We start from the raw sequence: 27,280 nt of genomic DNA on the forward strand, positions 1-27,280 counted from the left end.
TGTAATGTCGCGAGATGAAGATATTAATTTTCGCTGTTGCACTCTCTTTCCGCTCGTATCTTTTATATATCCACGTGTCACACACACGTCGCTCAAATATATACGAACGATAGGATGAAAGTTACGCGTGGATTTCGAAAAACCTTTTTTGCAAATATTGCGAGATTCAAAAGATGAGAGAATTAAAAAAAAAAAATTAAATTTTATACGAAACTTTTCTTCCTCCATATCTGCGCAGTCAACATCGTATATCTTATTCATTCGAGAGAGAACGACATGTGTCGCTCGCGTCGACAGACACGTGTAGTTGCCGTTCTCCGAGTCCCCAGCGATGAAAGTTAAGGGTGGAATCGCTGAGGACGCACGGCTAACTATTCGAGCGAGATTGAGAGACTTGGCGGCACAGTCGGTACACTTAAGTGTCTCACCGGGTTACACGCTCGGTGCTCGGTGCTGACAGCAATGCCTCGCACGTTCCAAGACACGTTCCAGAGTGCTCGAGAGCGAGAAGCGAGAAGCGAGAAGCGAGGCATCGTCGCGCACGATTCTGCACGGTTTGGAGTTTCTCGCGTTGCACGTAGGGCGTGTCGTATTATTCCAGCGTCGCGTTCAGATATTTATGTACAACCGCGACGCCGAATACATGTGTCTTCTTAAATAGGCTTGCCATCAATTTTCTTGTCTTCCAGATGCTCCTCTTCTCCATCTTTCATATTTATTTGATGAAAACAAATCTTTGTTATGAAAATTTCACTTTTAAAATTGCTTTTTTTTTTTGCACGTGCACAATTATTACGTGCTCCATTAATTGTTGAAAATTAATCTTCAAAAATACTGACATTTTTCCTATTTCGACATGAAAACCGGACATGAAAATATGCGCGAAATCTCAATTAATCCAAACTCCGCTATCGGTAGATAAACGTGAATCGGCGGCTTTTTTTCCGAATGACTATAATTCACCGGGCTAACCAGAAGGCGAATGCGCGCGGAACGTGGAAGGACGTGGAATGGCCGATCGTGAGAGAACAGGACAGGCATGAAAATCTGTCGCCCAGACAATGCCCGCGGGCATTTCCTCGGTTGCGGTTGGCACTTTTCGACCGCGACGCACGGAATCCATACACGTGATCGTCCGCGTTCCAATTTATCAGCGCGCCTGATAGCCCTCGCAGGGATTCCGCTGCTCGAACGGAAGAAATTCTCGAGCCGGCGTGTGAGCCACCAATTAATTATTCCACGATCATGAAATTCCCCGCCTATTGTAAGATTCGAGTCATTCGAGACGGTTTATGTAATTTACATATATCAGGTATTCGGCTACACGGCTCTTTATTCTATTATCAAACGTGCCACCTGATTTTGTTTTTTTTTTTTTTTTTTTTTTTACGCGTCCCACAACAAGCACAATTATCATCTTAAAGAGAAAGAGAATTCTATTTACGTACAGACGTAAACAATTTTTATCAAATTTTTCAATATTTTTCTCAATAAACAGTAAAATATGAAAAACATTGTCTATATTTATAGCTGTATTTACAAAAATATTATAATATATATTCGCATCTAGCTATTTCTCGCTGCGAACAATTAGCTTTGTCAGGATTTTGTTAAATAACATTTTTTCGCGTAATAATACAGATTTGCCGTTTTACGTGCAATAATCTTGTGAAAAAGAAGTGGAACGTTGGAGATTCTACGCTATATAGCGTGATAGAATATGCCGGGTGCGAGAGAGAAGTAATTCCGCGAAAAAATTGAGATAAACGAGGCGCATCACGCATCTGAACGAGACATAAATCTGCGAGAATAAAAAGCGCCGTGTAACGTCACGTCGAAATGTCGTGTTTTTATAACGAAGCCGAGAAAGCGAATCGCGCCCCCCTGTAAAATGTATTTTCCGTCAGTCCTCATCGCGCATCGAAGGCCCTCGCTTTTTTTGTCAGTCGACGAATGAGAGAAAGGGGTTGCCTTCTCTCTACCCCTGTGCGTTAAGCCGCCAGCGCGTCAGCTCCCGTCGCCTATCAATTAATCACGCGAGGTAATTAGCGTCGCGTAAAAAGGCAAGAGCACATCGCGACCACGCAATAATTACCATTGCGAGCTACGAACGCGGTCTCGACGCGTCGGCGGATCGTTTCTGCGTGTACGACGGCGGGAGGGGGGAGGATGTATCGATGCATTAAAAGGGACAAGCTGGCACGTCCCCTTTGAAAGAGCGAGAGAGATGGAACGCGACCGTGCGCTTTCGAGATTCACATTCTGCATAATTACGGTAAATTGGTGCAACGTTGGCTACAACCAACCGCGTGATGTCGCTGAACCGAATTTGTGCTCGATAACGAGCACGTGTTTAGCTATGCGGGATTCCTGCGACAATGACTGTTGAGATCGTTGATTTGACGTTGATGCGAATTGCGACGTGTTCGCCAGCGATCCATCCGATCCGATGCTTTTCGATAGGACTATGGATTTTCCACGGAAAATTTCTGTCGAAAAAACGCGTTTATTCACACAAGGGTTAATATAATCGACCAATATTAAATTTCACGATGCACAATCATTTATTTATTGTTAGTTAAAAATCTCGATGTATGAGGTCGTATCTTTTTAATCATTCTATGCGTTCACATTTGCAAAGAGGAAAACTACGGAACAACAAGAATCATTTGCATTTTGTATGAGATGACTATTCTCGTTTCTCATGGGAGGAAGACTAACCTGGATGCTTTCGCAAAAGCGTTTTACTGTAATAATTCGTTTAAAAAAAAAAAAAAAAAAAAAAAAAAACAAAAAAAAATTGCAAGACTGCGCTCATTGCGGAAATTGCGAAAGTTGCTTTTACGAACACAATAAAGACAGTTGGCAAACAATCCTTTCGGGATAGATAGATATATATATATACATATATATCTCGCGCGATGTTGATAGAATAACCGTCGAAGAACAACAATGATCGAGCACGCGACTGAAATTTCGTCCTGCATTCAGTTTCCGAACTAACTTATATTAACTCTCTCGGATTATCCTTCAAGTGTTCCTTATAACCGCCGGAAGATTACAACTTGAGGAAATTGTTCGGCAGAGGAGAGCTAAAGTTCGACACCTGTCGAGTCCCGGGACTGGATAGCTACTTTGCTGAGACTCTCAAGTCGCCTTGAATGTGGATCTCGATTGTGAGTCGGCAAAATCGTAGTACTTAAGATTAATGCTTACTATGTATTCGCTATTGCATTATCACACGCGAGTTGTTTGTGCAAACATTGCAAAATATTATTCTCCATCTTTGCATTGTTTAATCGAGCCTAGCTCTTTGATCGAGAAAAACACGCAACTTTTATTTAAATAATTATTAAATAAAATAATCATAACGTTTGGAAATATTAAGTTTTTCTAAATAAACTATTAGCGGTATAAATTTTAAAAACCATACAGGAAACATAGCAATGTGTGCCTATACATATATTGATATATTTTGTTTGCATTTAACATGGTCGCGTAACGATACGATATAATATCTGTGTATTAAAGTTGTATAAATTTCAACGCGAGCAATTTTTGTAATTAGAAAAGCGCGAGAGATGACGCTGCTACATTACATAAACCTATGTGCATTTTTATGAAAATATAGCAGCGTAAAGATGTAAAAATATAGCGGTTGCATTTGTCGGCGACGCTCATTTCTCAGGCACCTTATTACATGGAAATATTACGCTCGAGCGGGAGAGCGAGGCGAAAAGGGAGATAAAGATTCGCGATGGAGAGCGATGCGGTACGCTTTTTCCTTGGTATTAGACAGCTGAGATGTCGGAGCACCTCATTTCAATGTTGGCCGTATTATTAACGATCTTTTGTCGGCCCGGAGAGGTCCTCCGTTTGACAAAATCGTCGACGAGAGTGGCACCATTTATCGCCGTTGCGAGACTTGTAAGTCGACACGATTCTCGCACTTTGTGTCTTTGTGAAAATGAAAAATTGTCGGCGTACGAACGATCGAGAGATCGCGCTTCATTAACACGTCGGATGTCACGGCGGCGTGAATCGTGATCGGCATCTCGCCGATCGTGACACTCTCGCATGTCGCGTTGATATCATCATATCATCAGTATGAAATATAATAGATCTACAAAAGCAGCAGTACAGTATACACCTACAGGCAGCTAATATGTATCGATATTAGTAGGCTGATTAAGCAAAATAATGTTGATATTAATGTGAGTGTAAATTATTAAAGGAAAAATATATGGATGATATTTTGGATATACATTCCCTTTAGTTTATCTTTCGAAACCAATCCAAAATTCACTTTTTAAAGCGCTACCGCGCTTTCATTATCGACGCACAAGATTTCGCGCAACAATAATCGGTGAATCGACCCGCGAGCGTTCGCTCGTCAAATTAAAAATTCGAATCAACGTCGACACGTCAATAACTACGTCACTTACCGCGTCACCACGGTATTTCAATTACAAATTTTGTTCAATATTTACTCGCCAACTTTTTACTCACGTCGCAGAGCCACGTTGCAAAATGGTCTTCGAACTTCGAACCCGTGTTTCGCCGAGCTCGCGTAAAATCTAAAAATAGCTCGTTAAACTAGCCAATTAACGCGCGTTGTTTGTCTTGCGTGGATTTTACGGAGCTGACTCTGTCACAAAGCCGCAGAGATTTTTTTTTCCCAATTTTTTTGTATGTGTAACAAATTTTCGATCGAATCGGTTTGTAAAATCGTATTAGTGACAGATGGTCAGGTGCCTGAGAAAAACAGAAAAGAGATTCGATGATCTTTCTATTCTTTTTTTAACTAAAAAAAAAAAATATGCTATATTGTTATATTGTTTATGAAAAAAGTGAGCAAAAATTGGATAAAAAAAAAAAACTATCCAATCAACTTTAATATTCGATAACTACCATTTATTAACATGTTTATATTTTTGGAAAATTAATATATCGTATATAAAGAGGAAACAAAACCATTAGGCGATTAATATTTGAGATAAATGCTTTCAGTACTTTGGTAAAGCTTTTAGATGTACATACTCGTGATGTTTTACAGATGACTGATTCAATTGTAATTTCGGATTCGTTGGTACGAATAGCATCGCACGAATAGAATATTACAATGTTAACTGGAGTTCATCGTGCGGTTAAGCGACTGCACTCTGAAATCGTGCATTAAACGTCACCAGAGAGAATACGATTGCGAACACGAGGAAGAATTGACATAGCGCTTTAAAGAAGCTGGATTTAAAAGGCAAATTTAATAGCTCGAGGGCTAATGAATAAAAGCGATTGAATGATAAACTTAGATCTCTCTCGAGATCTGGTCGCGGCGACAGCACCGCGATACAATTTGAAAGGCGGATTAAAGAATCGTTGAAGCAAAAGCGCGACGAGAGAAAATAATGAGAATAGCGAAAAGCCTTCGATTTTCATTCTGCAACTTCTATTTAGCGACGAGTATTTAGCGATGATTTTTATCTCGCGGAAATATATTTCTCAAATATCACGAAGAGTACAGAGCTTCGATAGATAATCTCACTGATTAATGATTAGTTTGAGCTATGATAAATTGGGTTGAAAATCAAAGAGAAAGAGAGAATTATTTTGATCAGATTGAACAATGGAATTTGCACATGCCGTGAAAAATCTAGTCGCAATTTTATGAAGTTGTATCGATTTTCACATACACTAGATTAATACCGTCTAATTTTGGGAATGGGTTAGGCGATTCATCTTGCAATTGCTTGATGCTTCGCACATTAATCGCATTTGCGTGTCTAGATAGAAGCAAGTCAATTGACTTAGGAATAAGTCGACGGTTCACATTGACAAATACTCACTTGGATCTTTGACGGCCGTGATGACGAGGCGGAAGCCATTTGAGTTGGTGCCCCAGGCGTCGGTGACGTATTTCAACGTCACAAAGTTGGTGCGCGTGTAAATCGCGCCCACGGTCTGCTTCGTGTTTCTGCAGGATAAGTCTGCCTGGAAACAAAAGAAAATTGCGTTCGTTGAGTACGTGCCACTTGAGGGAAGGGATTCTTTTTTTTTTCCCTTTTTTTTTCCTTTTTTTTTTCCTTTTTTGTGCGGACCCGCTCGTGCTAACGATGCAAATGTCGCGAGCGTGATATCGAGCGACCGTGCAGGTGGAGGATTGGACGGCGTGCGCTTGATTTACGGAGATAGTTTTATATTGCGGACGGACTAAAAGTCCCAATCGATGCTGTTCGAGAAACGTCACAGGAAACGTGATTTATATTGTTGCACATGTGCGGCAGGAAAGTACACATTTAACGTGAAAATACATTTTTCGTATATACATTATCTTGCGTATTGCTAGTACTATGTGTCTTGACTCTCAATTTGTCGAGAGTGTCGAGAGAGTCGAGAGACTATCTATTATTATCTTTGCCATCTACGTATTTCTCTTTTGCTTCTTTTTGTCTTTTTTATTAAACTTTGTAATGTCATATAACATCATTAATGTTACGTCACTAATAAATGTCACAAAAATTTACTTGTCCTGAATGTTATTAAAAAGAAAAATTCTTCTCTTAAATTTTTCATGATGTCTCTAAAGGTGCGAGAAAAATGAAAGGTATAGATTTATATTATCCGTAATATTATTCATATTACTAAGAATAATAAAAATGTTCTGTCTCTTACGTATCATTAACTTTGTTCTCTCGCACTTTATGAATCGGGCAGCAATGATAAAGAGATTGTAATTTCACCGCGGCGAAAGTCAAATGGCAGCTTATAAAAGCCCGGGTAAACGTCAAATAACGTCGTTTCCCGAGATGGCGGGTACTTTTAATAAAGCGGCTATCCGCGCACGTGGTGTGTGTGTGTGTGTGTGTGTGTGTGCGTGCGCGGGCATTTTTTTCTTTTTTTTTTTGGGGGGGGGAATTTTATGTTGAAGCATTTGTAAACCGGCTTAAAGCACAGTTTGACGCAAAACAAAAATGACGCGACCGAGTAGTTAATCCTGAAATACGGGCCGTAGATATCAATTCTAGCAACAGTAACGTGGTTGGCGAGCAAGAAATTTATTCGTAGATTTGCGGCGCGGTATCTCGCTCGTTTGCTTCGAGACACAAGCAACGTAACACTTGTTGCACTCTCGCGATCAACGCGAAAGAAACCGAAAACAAACAGCAGGATCCTAGTGCGCCGAGATAATAAAAAAGACGCGTATCGATTGTTTCGTATCGATGGGCGGCGTTAACTTTTTCAGGAATCGTCTACAAAACGTTGTTGTAGTATCGCGAAATGCACGAAAATTGCACCGAAATTTGAGAATAAAATTGGTTCTATCACATGATATTTTTATCACGACTACGTATTCAACGCAAACAGATTTAATATAAACCAATTTTTTTTCGATTGTTACGTAGCAATTAAAATCTTTTTTATTGTTTATATTTGCGAGATAAAAAATCATGTTTGCGCGCAGAAAAATTAGCCAAATTAGCGATAAATGGATACAAAACATCGTTGCATTGTTGAGATAGCATTTGTTATGTAAACTTTGTTGTGCTTTCCAATATACGGGCTTTATTTATAAACTAAATATATGCGAATGTTTTATTTGTTTACGTAAAATATGCAGTTTATATCGGTTTATCGCACTACCCTTATTTAGTACGGAAAATTGTAATTTTATGTTGTGGAAAATTTGAAATGAGATAGAGTGAGAGAAAAAGTTCTACAATTTAAATTACATTCCGTACATAGAACTTTTATTGAGACTTTGTGTTGTGTGTGATGAGTTGAACGTTACAGCGATAACTTTTACATTTTTAGCTCACATAGAATCGAATAATCGTGTTGATTCCTTTTTCTGTTTTTTCTTTAATTGTCTTGGTTATAGCATATTGTCAAATTTATCGTAGATCGTTCAATAATTGTATTTTTTTATTTTTCCTTATTTTTCTCGTTTTAATTACTATAATCTATATAATTTACATTTTAATCTACATTTAATAATCTCTTAATTAAACTTTTAATTTCTATCACTTTTGTTTTCTTTCTTGTATATACATATGTATACGTAAATGTAAAGGGATGTATATCCATTTATATAAGAATATATATTTTTACCTATAAAACGCAGAAAATTTAATTTCTGCGGATCAAATAAACGCGGTAATAATTAGAGCTCTTTATATATAATACGTGCGTTGCGTCTGAATGTTTGAATTTTGGAAATGTGAGCTTCCTATTCTCATTTCTGTTGTAATTATGTTAATATTAGCCATAATGTTAGAATATAATATCCTTTACATGAAATCTAGAGAGACACATTAATGACATGTTTTATTTCATGTTTACTTTATGAATTTATATGAAAAAAATAATCTTCTGTAATAGACGACAGAATAATTGCGATCTTTGTTGCTTTCAAGAATACATCACTACGATACAGTGGATTGAATAAATTTATCGTTCGGTAAGTTATTGCATGACGTGAGGATATCAAAAGTCGCGAGGGTATCAAAACAAAATTGCAAAATTGCAAAATTGCTAAAGTCGTTATACTAGTTATAAATGCATTTTTTAAACTATCCTCGTGCTTCGTATTATGAATTTTAAAGATTTTCTTAGGTTAAGTAACATTTTTTATAAATTAAATGGAATGAATGAAACATGAATTTTTTAATTATTTATTGAAACAAATGCGGATTTCGTTAAACTAGTTTGATTTTGTCAATTTCGCTGTTTTGATGTGTATGATATTGCATAATTATTTAGTAATATTCTTATTAAATAATGTTCGATAATAAAACAACACGAACCAAGCAAATTCGAACACACACACACATACGAGTGAAATATAATTTAAACATGATATGTAATTTCAAGATATTGCAGATTTTAATCTTTTTTTGCTTACACAATATGAATCGCAAGCCGTAACAAGGTATTTTTCGCGCAATAGCCAAAGTAATTTACGATAAGCCAGCCATTGAATTTGCCAGTGGCCGTTAAGTCACAAGGTATAACGTGTTGCATAGATAACGCAGAGAGTGGAGAGAAAAAAAATGAAGGTAATATTCTAGAATAATTTAGAACAGAGTAATTGTTGGAAAAATTAAGCTCTCAAGAATAAAATTATAGAATAAAGTCAACAGAGAGTTAAAGAATTTTTTCTGCAAATTGCTAGTAATTTGAAAAAAGTAAAATTGATAATATCACGAAAATTTAAAAATATTTGAGTAATATAGTACTGTTATTGTAAATGCCATTTATTTATAAACATTTTATAATTATTACCATTTATATGAATTATTATTCCTCGCATGTTGCATTTGAAAGCTTGTACGTTTCATGTTGAAGAGAATATTCTGTACAGGAAACTATGCGCATATTTGACGTGCGAGCAAATAATACTTGCAATATATACGCCAATTCATTTCACACTCGCCATTCGCTGTTATTATCACTAACTGCACAGAGTGCAATTACTCAGGGCTATTGCATTCCGTCAATCAAATTGATAGTTTTTTAATCGACGATCGATAGTTTTAAATTTGAATGACACGTCGCTGATGCATATATACTTAATGTCTTATCGACTGTATAACCGCCGGATTTTTAATACTACTTAATTATAAAATAAACAATTGGATTATTCTAATGTTATTTATTAATATGCATTCGTACGGCGCATCGCACGGCGCATCGCACGGCGCATCGCACGGTAAATTGTATTAATTTGAGGATGTTTGAAATTCAACTTTGCAACACAAATGACGCGTCATTCCATATACTTTACATTTATCGCGGTGCGTTATATCTGGGAAATGTACTTTTTGCGCGACGCAAATATCATATAAATGTACATTTATTACCGATTACGGTAATAAAGGTGCCACAGTCAGATACAATTCCCGGGATTCAACTATTGAATGAAAGTCAGCCTAATTTGCGATCGCATTATTATCGGCAATATAGTCGGTGATTCACCAGACTGATCTATAGGGTCTATTTGCGCGCTGCAAATTGTGTACTTTGTCGGTATTAGGATTGCGTTCGTACGCGAACGGTGGTTTAATAACGTGCTCGCCAATCGACCGTGTGTCAACCAGGCGAGCACTTGTCAATTCCGATAGCGAGAGTCATCGATCATGCGCGAAACGTAGGGTTAAGTAATCTGCAGGGTCGGAAGAGAGGGGAGTATACACAGCGGAGTTGTAGACTTAAGCTGGCAGTAGAAAGGGTCGCTCTTGCCATGAGGATTGTATAGGGCGCTTGCAAAATTACCCTTTCGCATGCTATTGACGTAAGTTCGGGGTAAATGAACCGGTACGCTCGCACATGCATTTCAGCTACACGGATTATCTAATTTCATAATATTTCCAATCAGTCCCCACGTTCGTTTCATCTGAATAAAATATATCGATCTACAAAGACAGATTTATTATTTTTATTTTTATTTATTACTTTATCTTGCTATCCTTTTAGTCAATTAATGTTAAATTACAGTCATTTGACGAAATGTCAAAAATATTCAAACAAGTCATTCGAAGAAGATTTTCTTTCGTTCAGTTCGTCTTTGCGTCTTTCGTAAAGTTTAAAAAATCGAAATAATGCGCGAGAGAGTGGAGAGATCGTGCGAGATTAGATACATCTTCGGGGAAAACCTCGACTGAATGGCAATAGCGTGACGTAAACACGAATGGGAAAAGGAGGGAGAGGGGACGGAAAGCCGCGCCCATGAGAAGGCTATACCTAATTTACATTTACATAGCTTTCAAGGTATCTCGCAAGAATGGAACGGCGAAGCCTCGAAGGTACAATCTCTCTTTCGGCTTTCTCGCCGAGGCGAAAGAAGGCCTCGAGCGAGCTTACGACAAGCTCGCCGTTCTAAGTCGGTACCGAAGAGGATCCAAAAGGGGCGTCGAATGATGGCCGAGAGGCAAGGCTATTGTCGTGCGTGCAAACAACGAAATCCTTCCTTCGAGGATATGCAGCTCGGTGTGTGAAATCTCGACCGAAAAAACAGCCCCGAGCTGCGCTCGAAACTCCAAACCCCTTCCAAGCCACCGTCGATCGTAACAAGGATGCGTCCTATACATATATCAAGCGACATGTCGGAAAATATTCAGAAAAATGCAGAGTTTGAAAAAGAGATTTCGAGCGGCAAAGCTAAAGCTATTTATTGCGCGAAGCGTCTGACTATCTACTTTCTGAAAAATAACACAATTAATATTAAAAAGGAAAATACTTTTTTTTTCAACAAACAGCCAGGCGTTTCATAATTATATACCTATTGATGATAATAAGTACGAATGTGTACAAGGAGGTACACACGGTCTAGATACGAATGTTATAAAATATTATATGATTTCTAGAAACATGCGCAAACTCGATGTTCGCCGGGCAATAAACATTGCATCGACGGCTGGAAAAAGGAAGCTCATATTTCTATATTATATTTTCCATATAAAATTTGTCTCGGTATATATATATATGTATATATATATATATATATATACACTTATATATATATATATATATATATATATATATATATATATATATGTACACTTCCGACGTAGAATTGCACTCCCGTCGTTATAAATTGCGTACTGCGCGCATAAGGCCTTTATATCTCGGATGCGGTAACCGAATGCACGCGTTTTACGACATATACGAAAAGTCGTTTCCGACAGAAATGCTGTCGCATTATTTATCTCATTCGCTGCAAAAGACATAATAGCTATATTATATTAAAAAAAAGAAATAAAATTACTTTAAATAAAAATACTTTATGCTTTATGAAATAATGTTAATAATAACGACGCTAAGTACATGAAAGGCAATTAACCTTATGATAATATTCACAATATATAGTCGAGACGTTGCTAAATACACACGCATACATCCTCATATATATATATATATATGTATATATGTATATGTATATAGAATATGTATATAGAATTACTTTTCATTTTAATATTTATAACATACTAATTCTTATATGTGTTTGACTTATCGTATCTAACATACAAAATATTGATAAAATATTTACATTCTTTATTGCATTATAAAATTACAAACTAGATATTATTGCTAAGTTATTGGATCACTCGTGCTATATCATAATTACATGCATTTGCGATATTTACAATCTATAATCAATGTCACAATTTTATTTATAATTTGAATGATATATTCTGCAATTCTAAAGAATTATAGAGAAAATTCACCTATTATTGTATCGAATATTATATATTCAATATCTACGTATATAATAATAAATATTCAAAACATTAATTATTATATTTTTAATGCTGCTATAATTTGAATTTTATATGTGCATGTTACAGATCAACGTATCTCCTACGTAGTCAACTCCGCTGCGCATGGATTGGTGAGTAAAAAATTTTTATTTTACGGTAAAAATACGCCAAGTACATATACAAGTAACATATATATGTTTAATATTTTTATATTTTTAAACCTCTATTTGTTGCATACCAGCATTTTTTTATATATTGACTTATTTTTTATCTTTCTTTTGGAATACAATTTATTCATGAGATAATTCAATTCTACCACGAAAAATATTTACATGGCCCGAATCGAATCGTCTCGCTTGAAAGCTTCACAAAAGCTGGTAAAGATGCATTCTGTCGATCCGAGAAACGTAACAAAAATAGCATCTTGCTTTCCGATACGGTTTCTAGAAACGTGAAACAACGGTAAACAAGAAAACATTTCTTCTTCGTGATACATATTTTTAAGGATTTTCAAGTACCTATAAAAAAAATCTTATCTCTATTTATAAAAGGATTTTCAGGTATTTAAAAATCGTATCTCTATTTATTATAACACCTTGTGTATAATAGAATTTATTGAGTTTATCTCTCAAGAAAGATAATAATTGTAGAGGATATGTGTCGAGACATTTTCTCATTCACGTTCTTTGAATCAAAAACATCTAATTGTCAGATAATTTATATAATATGAGAATATGAGAATATGAGAAACGCCAACTTGTATATGCATTGAGTTATTAAATAGAACGGCGGGCGGCGGGCGGCGGGCGGCGGGCGGCGGGCGGCGGGCGGCGGGCGGCGGGCGGCGGGCGTAGTATCTGTGCGAACGTCTCGCGACGGTAAAAGCTTACGAAAGCCATTACTGACGGCGAGACAGGCGCTTTTCTTCGTGCGATCACAAATTCCACCTCCCACCGACCGCCTAGGCGAACTTTGAAAGCGATGAGATCCAGATGGCTGCTAGTTTCGCAAACTTTGCTGACCAATCTCTCGCGAGCGGGAGCGGGAGCGCAGAAGCAGGTACGGGACATTACGCGACGCTATGTTGGTGGTGACGCTCCCATAATTAATGATCCCATAAACCGGCATTATCGTAACGACGCGACGCACCGCGTTGATATCGATCTCCGCCTAGATTCTAGAGAACCGTGAAACACTTCTTCCACTCTCGCCCCTCGCCCGCGAGTCATAATTAATAGATAGTAATCAAATATTATAGTCAATCGCGCGTAGGATCGTCGATAGTAAATTATTATAACGGCTTACGCCGTTATGATTTACAGTTGGACGAGCGCATTTTATAGATAGCTTAATTACGACAACAATCTTGTACAAAAACGCTCAATCATCACTTGATATTCTTCACGATATACCGATCGCATTTATATATGTTAAAACTTTGGTCCATTTTTTACGTGCAATCGAATATAACTCTTATTTATAATCTATTCATGGGACGGAGAATCCATTTAGGATTTTAACCAACCAATGTATACATATATATATACATATTGTTTATTTCAATTGAGAATTTTATCTCAGTTTTGCATTATTAAAAATATTGCGCGACGAATTTTCGCAAATAAGCGCAGCGACTCATGAATAACACATACGTTGAAAAATCTTTTATATGCAAATATTGCATCGCATATTATTCGCTAATCGAATATTAATTCACGCGCTCTATTATCAGTCAATTTCTCGTCGAAATAAAATTTCCAAACACATTTTCATAACGCAAATAGAGATCACATACATGTATTATTTTACGAAATTTTTTGACGTAACTTTACTCATTAGAGTTGTTGATGCAATATGAAAGGTCACTAATTAAAATAATAATTGAATTGTGCAAGATATTAATTATATATATATATATATATATATATATATATATATATATACATATACATATTTTTTTTAACTTTAATGTTACTTGCAAGAGATTAAGATGCTCCAAAATGATTTTACATTTGTTCTAAGAGCACAGATATTCGTTCATGCTAACAAGTGTTACAAATCTTAATGAAACTCCACTGACAATGAGAAAAAACTGTTCAGAACGCGCCTCTTCCGGAACGTATTTTTGTCGTTTTTCCGTACACAAGGAAAAAACGAGGCCACAGCGAAACGTAAAAGTAATTTGTCGGATGAAAGCGCCGAAGTACCAAGCAGAGAGAGAGAAAAAGAGAGAGAGAGAGAGAGAGAGAGAGAGAGAGAGCTAGAACTTTTATTTCAACTTTTAATCCGTCAAAGCGTTCATCAAGGAAAATTTGCGCGCGAGAAAAAGATTAATCTGATAAAATAGCTCGCGAATGGACACGGCGAACGATAGGCAGCTCTTAATAACGGAATGAAATACTGCCACTTAAAAGGCCGCTGGACAAAAATAAATACGTGGACGTACGGGTAATGCGTTTATTATTCCGGAATGATGTTTCGCAAAGTTTCCATTACAGCATAGAGCGTTATGACGAGACGGGAAGCGATGTCGTAATGCAATTATTATAGTATCCTCTCTCGCTCTCTCTCTCTCTCTCTCTCTCTCTCTCTCTCTCTCTCTCTCTCTCTTTCTTTCTCTTTCTCTAGATACTTGCGTCGCGAGTATAATTTTCTAACGCAAAAATAAGAAGTGACGTTTTTAATTAAGAACTAACGTTGATAATTAACCGAGGAAAGCTTGTAAATTTTAGCTAAAAGTATTCGATAAAAATGAGAGCACGCGCGAAGAAGAACCGCGTTTATATCGCGACGCAAATCGTCCGTCGTTTGCAAAATTTATCAGACGCGGAACGGGCGAGAAAAATATTTGCAATCACAATATTGTCGTAAACTCTTCAGGTTCTTAACCGTATACGCTAGGCTGTTCGAAAAAGTTTTAGTACAGTTTTAGCGGCAAGCAAAACAGTTATTAAAGTTATGTTATAATCACTTTACTAAGCAAGCTCTTAGTCTGTTAATTTTGCAAATTTTATGAACGCTCTTGTCCATGCCTGTCATTGATTTTGAGGTAAAAATTACGGTCTCGCAATTTATAAGCCCCGGCTTTTTTGAATTTAATTTATGCAGGACAGTTTTTCTGACAGCAGGTATATTTGAATATTATTTTTTATATTCATTATTTTATACTTTAAAACGTGTGCGAGAGGAAGATAAATTTTTTCATAATTTTTATGTAATTTTCGTTCATTAAGGTGAAAGATATTTATAATCGGTAGAAAAATAAAAAGAAAGTCAAATTGCATTATGTCACAAAGAAGTTATATACTTTAATTAAAACTATAAATAATAAATATGACTAATCCGAGAATTTATACTTTGATAAGGAAAATTTTAATAATCGAGGCTATAGATAAACTTTCAACATTTACTCAGCTGAGATTATTTGTACCAATTCATTAACCGCGAGATATCGCTCTCTAGCTCTATCGACATTACCGATCGACCATAAATATGTCCATTGTGACACAAACAGGGCTTCGAGATCTTAATCAAACGAATCGGGAATTACGGCGGAGTAAATTAATAACACAGCAACAGCAACACCAACATCGTCTCTGGTCTCATGCCCGATTGGTCCAACAAGCTTAACAGCCTGCCATTCGTCTCGCGGGATCGATCGCAACCCCTTGCACGAATCCGCTCCCAAGCAAGCTCTCGAAGCTTATCGAAGGGCAGCGGAACGCCGGAATCACGGGGCACATATATATACACGCAACAGAGGAAACCGGAAGCGGGATAGATGTCGGTTGCTTCCACGCGCTCCTGGTTTATACTCGCCAAACTCGCAGACCGTGCTCTGAAAAGCTCTCGGAAGAGGAGCTCCCCTGGTTTATCATAATTGCATCTCGCGGCATCCAAGCTCTCTCTCTCTCTCTCTCTCTCTCTCTCTCTCTCTTCTAACGAGCACGCGGCGCGACGCGAGCAACGTAGCAGCTCGGGAAAATTAGTATCCGGGTTAGTTTATGCTAGATACCGCCGCTGCCGCCGTTACTGCATGAATTATGGATGCATCGGCCAGCCCGCAACTCTGGCGGGCGCGCAAGTTTTTCCGCGCTTGCCAGATTTTCAAACTCGACACACTTGCTTTTACACGTGGCTGAAAAAAGAGCTTTTCCAAGCGCGAAAGATGTTAGATAATATTCGTGGTTATTGAAAAGCAAAAGTGCAGATAAATAGACTGAACAGATTTCTTTTTTTTTTTTTATGAAAAAGAAAGATTATTTTATAGAGCTTCTTACTGCTTTGAATTGACAAATGTTATATTTAGGATTATAGTATGAGGGAGGATTTTATGGAATTGTACATTATGCTGCACATGTGGAATTTTGAACTTTAACGACAGCTTCTTCTCCGGAGTGTTAATTCCATACATGAACCAGGCTGCGCCTCTTCTAATTTTATACATGCTTTTTTTTTCGATATTTTTTCATTGTGCACTGTGACACTTTGTCGGAAAAACACCTGCCTTTCTTTACTTTCGGTACTAAAAACTTGCCGTCGCGATACGGAAGAGAAATTCTTTTCTTATGCGAGGATTAATTAAATTTCAATACGGCCCCCAGGCTGATCTCTGATCGTGTACTTCCTTAAATTCTTCTCTCCTCTATTCATTTTTCCGCGCAATTAATTTCACTTCGAAAAGCTTGCCAGGGATAAGTAGGATAGATAAGCGTTAACTATGTCGTTTTAATATATTAAAAATTTTGAGCTCTTTCCTGCTCATGCCATCCTGTTGAATTATTCTGTGATGTTTTTTCGATCACCAAGTAAATTTTTAATTAAACAGAAAAATCCTAATAGTGTATGATTTATAATACTAAAGACTGATCAAACCGGAATTTTTTTTATATACGAACTTTTAATGACGATTATGATACCCTTGGATTCTTAAACAATAGATTAAATGTTAATATTATGTTATGTTAACATGATATGGTCCATATACATAGTAATCAATTAAGTACAGCGAACTACATCAAACTGCATCTCGTATAGAAATTTAGCACGACAATAGTGGGATTAGTTCCAGTAGATTGTAGGACTTGCATTGTTCGAATTCAGTCGAATCCGTCTCTCTACGTCGGTAGACATAGTCCCGATTGTCCTGATAGTGTCGGGCGATCCATCAGCTAATCAGTTCGCTTGACATGTTTCTTAGAGTGTACCGTTTTACATGCGGGCCACGTTCATGCGGGTACGAAGGTCGCTTTCAAATGATACTAGTTTGTCTTACTACCTTAGACATTTACACTTCTCAGAAAGTTGTCCATTGATGGAATCGTTTGGTAATTAATTTTGCGATTACGTATCATTCTGATTAATATACGTATAAAAATAATTATTAAGTTGAAATTGCAAAATTGATAACATTTATTTTTCTGTACATCTTTACAAAAATTAATGATTGTTGCTCAACAGTAAAATGTATTCAATACAAAACTTCTGTGATTTCCAATATTAAATATCTCGATAATTATGTTTCAAGTTTCTTTCGAGATAAAATTTCTTGCGATTTAATTAAAAAGTTCTCTTATTTATTTATACCTTTAAAAAATTAGATTTCCTCTTCAATTTCGAATTTTAAATTTTATCAATGTCAATATTAATTTTAAGTAATTCGCGCTAATGAAATCGATTGAATTTTTATTAGAAAAGAATCAATTGTCTCTTACGCGTATAATAAAAATGCTATCATGCGTTTTTTTTTTCTTTTTCTCGAGACGTTCTGTATACTAATCTACTCGATATTAGCAAGGTGAACTTGGAGCTTGACAGTAATACAGACAGTGCTTTATGGAGACGTTCGTAGTGATAAATTCTTTTACGTAAGCTCATAATTTTTGCGTTCGAATTTTAAAGTCGAAAAAGGCAGAATTTACGTAGGCGGCCGCACCGCAAAAATCGACATCAGTCAGGCACTTCTGTATTCCTGCTTAACGTGAAAAAGCATTACGAAAATATACAGACAATATATATTTTTCAAGAATTTGATATGATTTTCGCGAATATGTAACCATTTTCTCGTAGCATGCACTTTTTTTTACATATAAATAATTTAAAAAATTTATATTTTACATAGAAAAGTAGAACAGTGGAAAGGAATAAAAACTACAGAAAATATGAAATTTAGGAGGAAATTATTTTTGAACATTTGCATTTTTGAACATATATAATAAATGTTTCATTTTTCTTTGCATTTATTACTTTGAAATAACAAAATATTCATATAAGAATGTGAAATAAAATAAGAATTATAAGGTAATACTATGAAATACATAAAAATCCGATAATGCATTCATATTTCAAGAGAAAAATAATTAATAGACTTACAATTTACTGTTGGCGAACTTTTTTTTCTTTTTCTCTCTCTTTCTCTCTCTCTCTCTCTCTCTCTCTCTCTCTCTCTCTCTCTCTCTCTCTTCCTCCCTCCACTCTCTCTTCAAGAAAGCTTTTACATTTTATATCTTCTAATTGCTTATTCTATAAATTCTTTCTTGATTATATCACAGAATTATCTCAGCGCGTTCGTTAGTACATTGAAATTCACAGCGACAGACAGTCGTGATTTTCCAACAGATCGCTATTGAACAACCTGACGGTGCAACTTCCGGAAACGCGCGCGATGCTTCTTTCATTCTATCCTTCATATTTCACCGGTGCCCTCAAGACCGTCGCCGCCTACTTCCGGTAACTCCGACGACCGTGCCGGGCTGTACCTTAAGCGGAACTTAATATAGCCGATTTATTGTCATCCCAAGAGGTCGTTTACAGCAAGTTTGCAGCGCGTGCTTGGCGTACGATTCACGTTTTGTTTCTCGACCAATGGGAATCACGTCTGTCGAGTTGCGAAGCGGAGATATTTCCCCTATTGTTTGGATCGTTGTTGGAATCAAAATTTCCAGTCTGTTATTGGTTTTGACGCGTATTAAGGTTTTAAAGTTATTTAGGAAATATAACATTAATCCACGTATTAATAATAATTAAAAATCCTTATATCCATTTTATCTATTTATAATACAATATTGAATTGTGTAATAAGATTGATTATATAATCAAAAATTTTATAATAATTGTACGACTAGAAACGCCAAATGGGCATTTCTTAATAGAAGATTGTCACATTATCGTATGACACGACATTATCAAAAATTGCAGAAAATTTTAACCTTCCCTTGTTACACGATATTTGTACTGTCAAAAACAACAACGATAAATAATGAATGAAAATGAAGAAGAGGGAGAGTAAAAGAGATCTCTGTGTATATGTTAGAAATAAAAAAAGGAAAAGGAAAAGAGCTAACAAAATACTGAAATATGTGATTTAAAAAATGACAAGAATTATGAGGAAAAAAACAAGAAAATTCTTGCCTATTAATTGAAGAATACAAATTCAGAGAATAAAACTGAAAAAGACAGAGAGAAAGAAATAGAAAAAGGAAGACATAGAGGGAATTTTTTGTATTTAAGATGTTTGTGATGAGAGAGAGTTGATTCATTTTATCAATTATAGTGCATTTGTGTCCTTGTATTTGAAAGATACCAACATATGAGAGAGAAAACAAGCAAATAAAGAAAAAAAATAATAATATATAACTGAAAGAAAAACTGAAATTGTTGGCGTATTTATTTAGTTGATAAATTAGTTGATAATTAATCATGATCAAAACATCTCCATTATATATCTAAAGATATAGTTACTAATCGATGTTCTTAAATATCTAAAAGTTCTGACATTAAGAAATTAAAAATGAGCAAAAAAGGTTGATTTTAATTATTTTTCATCCTTATTTGTAGTAAATATTGCGAAATTAATGTCGTAGTAATTATGATAGTAGAATAGATGCGACATCAGAATATCTTTCAATCTAAGAAGATTAATAGTCTTTTATGCAACCATTAGAATAAAGGACGGCTCCTTAATAACCATTATGAAAACATCGAGATAATAATTATTAATCTCGTCACTGGAAAATGTATTGGGTAGTTTCGTTTTTAAGAGACTAGCATTAATTATTTTTTTTTTTTTTTTTTTTTTTTTTTTTTTTTTCATATATATATCATTTTCAATATATAGAGATTTTTTTATCTGTTTTCTATCACACAAGTTAACAAGCCGAATCAGTAATTTATGAGATTTATCATTTGATTTCGTACAAATTATATTAGAAACTATAGAAACTACATATATTCGTTTAAACGAACGTTGAAACGCATCCATCCTCTCATGCAAGGGGGTGGGAACATTTCGATACATCGCAATAAATCGCAAATCGCGCAAACCTGTAAACCTATGTCATGTCGATATAAAAGAGCTTGCAAAATATCAATGGTAAAACCATTGATTAATATTATTAGGAGTTCAAATAAAAAATTACTAAACGTAAAGTGTGTAAACGACTCTCGCTAATTTATTCTCGCGCGTAGATGCGCGCTACCAACGAACGATATCTAGATTCGTTGAGCGCGTAAAGCGATTATTACAGCAGGAGCATCCACATTTGTAATAATCGCAAACTTACGACCGCGAAAATTATCAGCTGAATAAGTCTGACGAACGTAACATCGCACATTGGTGAAAAAAGATAGCACAATAATCGCTATGAATATCGCTTTCAATGCAATATTTTTATTTTTATAAATGTGATAGTTCATCTGATAAATATATTAATCATATGAGATTATAGCAACGAAATGTAGCATTGGCATCATTAAGTGCTAATATACGCATAATCAGTGATTTAATAATTTTTATAAATGTTGCATAACAAGACTGATAACTTACAAGAAATTGTAGCAATAGTATCAAAATAAAGATGTTTTTTTTGATAGATACGCGAAATGTCATATCTTAATTTATTGATTGCTTTAAAAATTATAGTTTATTAATAACAAAGTAAATAAAAAATTAATGCAATTCTGACAATGAGTCTAGTTATGCAAGCAATCTTATTATCACAGATTTTGAAAGAATTAAAATTGGAATGGCGGATGCTGTGTGACGTCGCATTCGTTATTCGAGAAACGCTGACAGGTGGGTACAGGCGGTATCTCGCAAACACATTTAATACACCCAGAGCTATAATCTGTAGCTTGATTCAGTTCATCACCGACATGCATGTTCAAGTTGCCGAAATAACAAACGTCCTCATCTGAAAGAAATAAAATTTCAGTTATATAATTATATAATTGTACTTTATGTGATAAAATATCTTGCAAGAGAGTACAATTCTTGTCAAGTTACGTATTATAGTATAATCATTATAGAGTGTAAAGTTTCAGTCGATTAATTTCAAAGCGACAGAATTAATGGCGTGTCAACTAATACGTCTACAACATAATTTCTTACGTTTTGTAAACTCATAACGATGATTAAATCAATGATCATTTTATAGAACGGCGACGGAAATTGATTGGGGCATTGCTTCTCGCTGCCCGTTTCTGCGTGCAGCGTTTCTCGCAATTAACTCTCATTTCATGCCATTTAAAGCACAGTCGTAATTAGCATCGCTTCAATGTTCAAATGCATATCAAATCATTTATATTTTATACAACGTTCACTTGTCGTTGCAAATTAAAGCTGTGCCAGTTCAATAAATGAATTAACACGTACGAGATAATAAATCTTTACACTCTCTGAGTTGATACATGACTAATGAAATTAATGAGAAAATATTGAACGATTTGGATATTTATATATCCATTCTATATCTCACTTGTAATAATGAATAATGAATAGAGACGTACCGTTAGAAGTTTTGTCAGCAGACTTCGAACCATCTTCCTTATGGACGACAGTGTCGTTATTGTTTTCTAAAAAATAAAAGATAAACTCGGACAAAGTCATGTTATGTGCTTAGAACGCAAAATCGCGTATCATGAACTTACGACATCTCGAAAACACGCTGCAACTGGTCTGTGGTGCTTGACTGGAATAATAAACAGGAGCGCACTTATTAAAAATGTCGCTCGCATCACGGAAATCGGGACTGCAATATGAACGTTTAGGTTTCATGCAGAAAGGTTCGACATTTTCTCCTAAAAATTTGTTGATCCAGAATATATTTAGATTTTACATCAATTTGAATTAGGAATATGTTTTAAGATTAATATTTATATTATTGCGATATAAATCTACACGAATTTAACTATGATAAATATACACTTTTGTAAATATTTAATTGTTAAATATTAATAAGAGTATTATATTTATACAATATTTATTATATTTTATATATAATATATATAAATATAATATACTAATATTTTATAATAATTAATAAATATTTAATTTTTCATTCAATAAAGTATATGGCATCCTTAAGTTACTACACTATAATATATTACATCAATTTGATCGAAATTAACAATCCATTTATATTTGTTATAAAAATTTTACCCGTTGCATATGAAGCTACGAATTAATTTATATCGACAATAAAATAAAAACTCATTATATATATAGTCATTCCTATATATTATAATATATCAATAAACATAATCATATGCTTATACTGCAAACGTACTTTATATACAAAATAATCAAAATAGTTAATATTGCAAAATTTAAAGTAATTGAAAATAGTATACTTATTTGAAACAATCCTTACCTTGATATCCTTCTTGGCACACACAGTTTAAATCCGGGTCACTTTCTACCTTAAAGTATTCTCCATCTTGATATATCTTTCCGTTTACATTGCAGGTAGGTCTTTCTCCAAGATTTTCAGCTGTGACATAAATATTTTTATTTAATTAAATATTACGTATAGAGTATACTTTACGATAGAAGTGTACTCGCGACAAATGCATTAATCTAATATGTATGCGTGTACTACTTGTAAACTAAAATTTACTGAAACAATTTTATTTTATAACTATTTGAATAATACAGTTCAAATATATGTATATTGACATTATATTTGTAATAATTTAATGAGGAAATTACTATATTTTTAATGTCAGAAATGTCATTTTCAAAAAGAAAGCATTTGCCACTTTAAGATACCCTACCCGAGAAAAAATGAACATATTATGATTATATACGATTATATATAATTAAATCCGAAATTTGGACGCAATCTGATCATATGTAATATAATTTGTCCATATATAATTAAATCAGAATTTTGACGCGATGTGATTTGATCATATATAATAATATCTGAAATTTGGCGTGATATGCTCTTATTTTTATATAATCATATTTGACTAGATCTGTTTTCATATATAATTAGATTTAACCAAATATGATTATGTAAAGATGTGATCATATAAGATCATATCGCGCCATTTTTCGAATATTATTATATGTGATTATATAAAATTACATATGTTCTCAGATTTTTTTATATCTAATTATATGTGTTTATATTTGACCATATTATGACCATTTTTTCTTGGGTAAACAAAAACATATATACATTGCGAATCTATATTAATTATTATTTCAATCACTAAAGAGAACAATTAAAAAAGAATAATTGGTATGAAATTTAATTCATCCATCTTTAATATATTAATATTATAATATGTATGTACCATATATACCTTTCGAGTAATAATCACATGTAAGTGTAATTACATATAAGTAACAACAATTATCGCAAATATATATAAAAAATTTATAACTTTTGAAAAAACTATACTTACGACAGATTTCTTCGGGACAACAAAGTGATGGAGAATGTTTTCTGTAGCAACCAGGTTTTACACGTCCAAAGAAACAATCGACTTCGGCGCAATTAAATGCGGCACTGTCAGAAAAAGTAGCTTGGTTTAAATAAGTGAAAACTTGGTGATTTAAATGCTCTAACCATAAGTGAAATAATTAAGACAAATGTTAAGTCGTACTTACATTCCATCATATCCGCTTCTGCAAGTGCAAGAGACATCGCAAGGATTCGCATCCTCCTCTTTGAGAGGCTGTCCGATCTCATACTCTTTACCGTTGACGTAACACTTGGTCTTGGATCTCTCTTTCAGATGATCACAGTTATATTTTGTCGCGCAACAATTATCCTCTTTTTTATATACAGGTGTACAACCGAGCGCCTCGTAATACGCCAGTGGACCCGGACATTTTGTTTTATCGCACTCCTCTTTTTGAAAAGAAAGGACCAAAAGACTTTGATAAAAAAATCATAGTTTTAGATGAAATCAAATGATTATTAACTTGCGTGCTTAAAGGTACAGCGTGAAATTTCATATAGCGAGAAGTTAATTTTAATTGCGGCAGAATTATACAATAGATAGAATTATTCATAAAATCAAAATTCAACCATTTATCAAATTAGATTGACATTTTCGAAAAAACGCCGGAAACATCTTGTTTTCAAATCTCGCAAGAATTGATAAAATAAATTCTTAATTAACAGATTACGTAATGAAGTGGTTATTACATTAGATATATTTTAATGTAAGTTATTTTTATTGTGGTACATAAAAATGTTTTGATAATGTGATAAAATGTTTTACAAATGCAACGTATATCTGTAAAACATTTAATAAACATCGAATTAAAACATTTAATAATTTTGGCATTTGCATGTTTTTTTATGCAAGAATTCACCATTTACTTTACTATTCATATTATATCGTTCTAATTCGATTTTATTATAAATTCGTTATTCTTAACTCACGCTGTATCCTAAAATCACATCAAAATACCGAATTGAAAAAAACTTATTTTTTAATTATTGCTTCACAATTACGGTGAAATATTCAAAAAACACTCCCTCAATAACCGATCGCTCGAGCATCTTCTTCTCTGTTATTTGCGACTCACCTTGGCCGATTACGACCGTGGCGAAGAACGCCAGATAGGCACATGTCTGAATAAGAGAAGGACAGCCACGACGTGTCATGATCGAGCAGCGTGAAAACTTTGACGATATATGTCCGCGCTGCGTTATTTATACTTCGAGTGACTAGTCGATTTGGGAGGGATTGAAAGTGGCCCCGAGAGAGAGATAATATATATACAAGATTGACAGAGATATATATGATGTAATGTGGAAGGAGAAGAAATAATACGCGTACGCGTATCGGATTGTATGTGTATCGGAGCGAGATGAAACACACGTATGAGTGTCGGAAAATGTCTAAGAGCAGAGGGAGACACGAATATATAGACGGACTAGAGAGGAATGAAAATGAATGCGAAAGAGAATCTGTAGAGAGAAATAGAGAGAGAAAGAGAGAGAGAGAGAGAGAGAGAGAGAGAGAGAGAGAGAGAGAGAGAGAGCGCTGAAGGAAAATTTGATGAGCAACAAGAAGGAAGGAAATGTTTTAAACATAAAGGATAGAATACTATAAATAGACAAAGGGGAAAAGTGGAGGATAATTTGCTTTATCAGTCGTCATTGTATATCCATTCAAATTACGTAACTACCATGATGATCAAACAAATTATCTCTCTTACCTTGAATTTTGCTTTGTGTGAATTTCTATTACAATACTTCGTATTTTATTAAATTTATTACAATATTTTGTATTTTAAATTATATGAAAGTTGTCAACATTTGTCAATACAACAATAGAGGTTTATCATCATCAATAGAGGTTACTGCAGTAAAATATTTTTAGCGATTAGAATATAATACAGAAATTGTAGAATTTTAACGTGGCTCGTACAATGTTATAGTTTCTTTTCAAAAAGATTTTTTGTCACTTATGACATTAATCATTTGGATATAAATAATTAATAATGTTTTCATTTTCCTTTTTTTTTGAAATATTAATTTTTATTACAATTTTAATCGTTTTTACAGATACTAAATAGATTTTACAAGATTTTGAATAGTGTTACAAAAATAGTTCTATTTATGTCAATTAAGAAAATTGATAATGCTTCCTGACGTCATATTGGTTATCCGATAAACGATGGGAAATTCCTAAAGGTGATATTTTAAGAATGCACTTAACACAAACGGAGCTATATAATCTCATTCATTCGTCATCATCTTTAAATTATCGACTAATCATACGCTCTTCTTTAAAAAAAAATAGTGTTACAAAAATAGTTCTATTTATGTCAACTAAGAAAATTGATAATGCTTCCTGACGTCATATTGGTTATCCGATAAACGATGGGAAATTCCTAAAGGTGATATTTTAAGAATGCACTTAACACAAACGGAACTATATATAATCTCATTCATTCGTCATCATCTTTAAATTATCGAATAAACATACGCTCTTCTTTAAAAAAAATAAATATTAATAAATAAAAAGAAAAACATCAGTCTGATAAATTTTCACATTTTTTCGATTATTGAATGTTAAAAACATTAATAATACATCAATTGATTTATCTTCAAATCTCGCAATGTCTATATTTTCTATTTGCTAAATTTAGAACGATAACAAAATTAATTATGTTTTTAAATTATATGTCTCATATTTTATGGGATTATAATATATTATTGATGTGCTACAGAAATTGATTTAGCGTGTTGTTCGTTATCCACGTGCAATATTTGTCGCAATTACCTCCTATTTACCGCGATTCATAGCGCAGTCGTAATTAGTCGCTTGAGCGTTCAAACGCATGTGAATGCCTCATTTATATCTCACACTATATTCGTAATTGCTGAATTGATTCGCATACATCGTGTATATCTCTATTTTATATATTCATAAAATTAAAAAAAAAAAAAAAGAGATAAAACTGGATCTTTTAAGTACAAATTTGTCTCTCAAGTTATGCTAAAATACACGGATCTAAATTTTATTTTTCACACATGATGTATGAAAAAGATTTCAATTTCAAAAATTTATTAGCGTAATTTAAGAATCTAATCTAATCGTATGCTTAATGAATGATTCAATAATTGGAAACTAGTAAAGATTAATTGACAACGTATTGCTTTATGGAAGAATTGTTGTTGAATACGAGGCAACGAATTAAATCCTATCAACGTCCAGCATACGTTGCAGATATTTTCTAACGGATTGTGATAATCTTCTTTTTAGCTTGATATACA

General features: G+C 34.4%; 3 protein-coding genes across 5 annotated transcripts in view; 1 reads left to right on the forward strand and 2 right to left on the reverse strand.

Annotated features, from left to right (window-relative positions):
- LOC140674375 (uncharacterized) overlaps positions 1-27,280 on the forward strand; it is a 204,455-nt gene that overhangs the window by 51,931 nt on the left and 125,244 nt on the right. For both annotated transcript variants that reach the window (XM_072907852.1, XM_072907853.1), the window contains exon 4: positions 12,342-12,385. The gene's annotated coding sequence lies outside the window, so the exon portion shown is untranslated. The remainder of the gene's footprint in view (positions 1-12,341; positions 12,386-27,280) is intronic.
- LOC140674374 (uncharacterized) overlaps positions 1-27,280 on the reverse strand; it is a 168,311-nt gene that overhangs the window by 26,968 nt on the left and 114,063 nt on the right. For both annotated transcript variants that reach the window (XM_072907850.1, XM_072907851.1), the window contains exon 3: positions 5,844-5,988. In XM_072907850.1, coding sequence (XP_072763951.1) covers positions 5,844-5,988 — 145 coding nt within the window. The remainder of the gene's footprint in view (positions 1-5,843; positions 5,989-27,280) is intronic.
- LOC140674380 (uncharacterized) lies at positions 20,418-25,241 on the reverse strand. Its single transcript, XM_072907864.1, has 7 exons — positions 25,081-25,241; positions 24,151-24,394; positions 23,946-24,049; positions 22,904-23,023; positions 22,182-22,331; positions 22,041-22,106; positions 20,418-21,445 (listed from the first exon to the last, which is right to left on the reverse strand). The coding sequence occupies exons 1-7, from the start codon at positions 25,157-25,159 to the stop codon at positions 21,267-21,269; spliced, it is 942 nt and encodes a 313-aa protein (XP_072763965.1). The 5' UTR covers positions 25,160-25,241; the 3' UTR covers positions 20,418-21,266.

Source organism: Anoplolepis gracilipes, chromosome 16, assembly GCF_047496725.1.
Source record: "Anoplolepis gracilipes chromosome 16, ASM4749672v1, whole genome shotgun sequence".
Taxonomy (NCBI): Eukaryota; Metazoa; Arthropoda; class Insecta; order Hymenoptera; family Formicidae; genus Anoplolepis; species Anoplolepis gracilipes.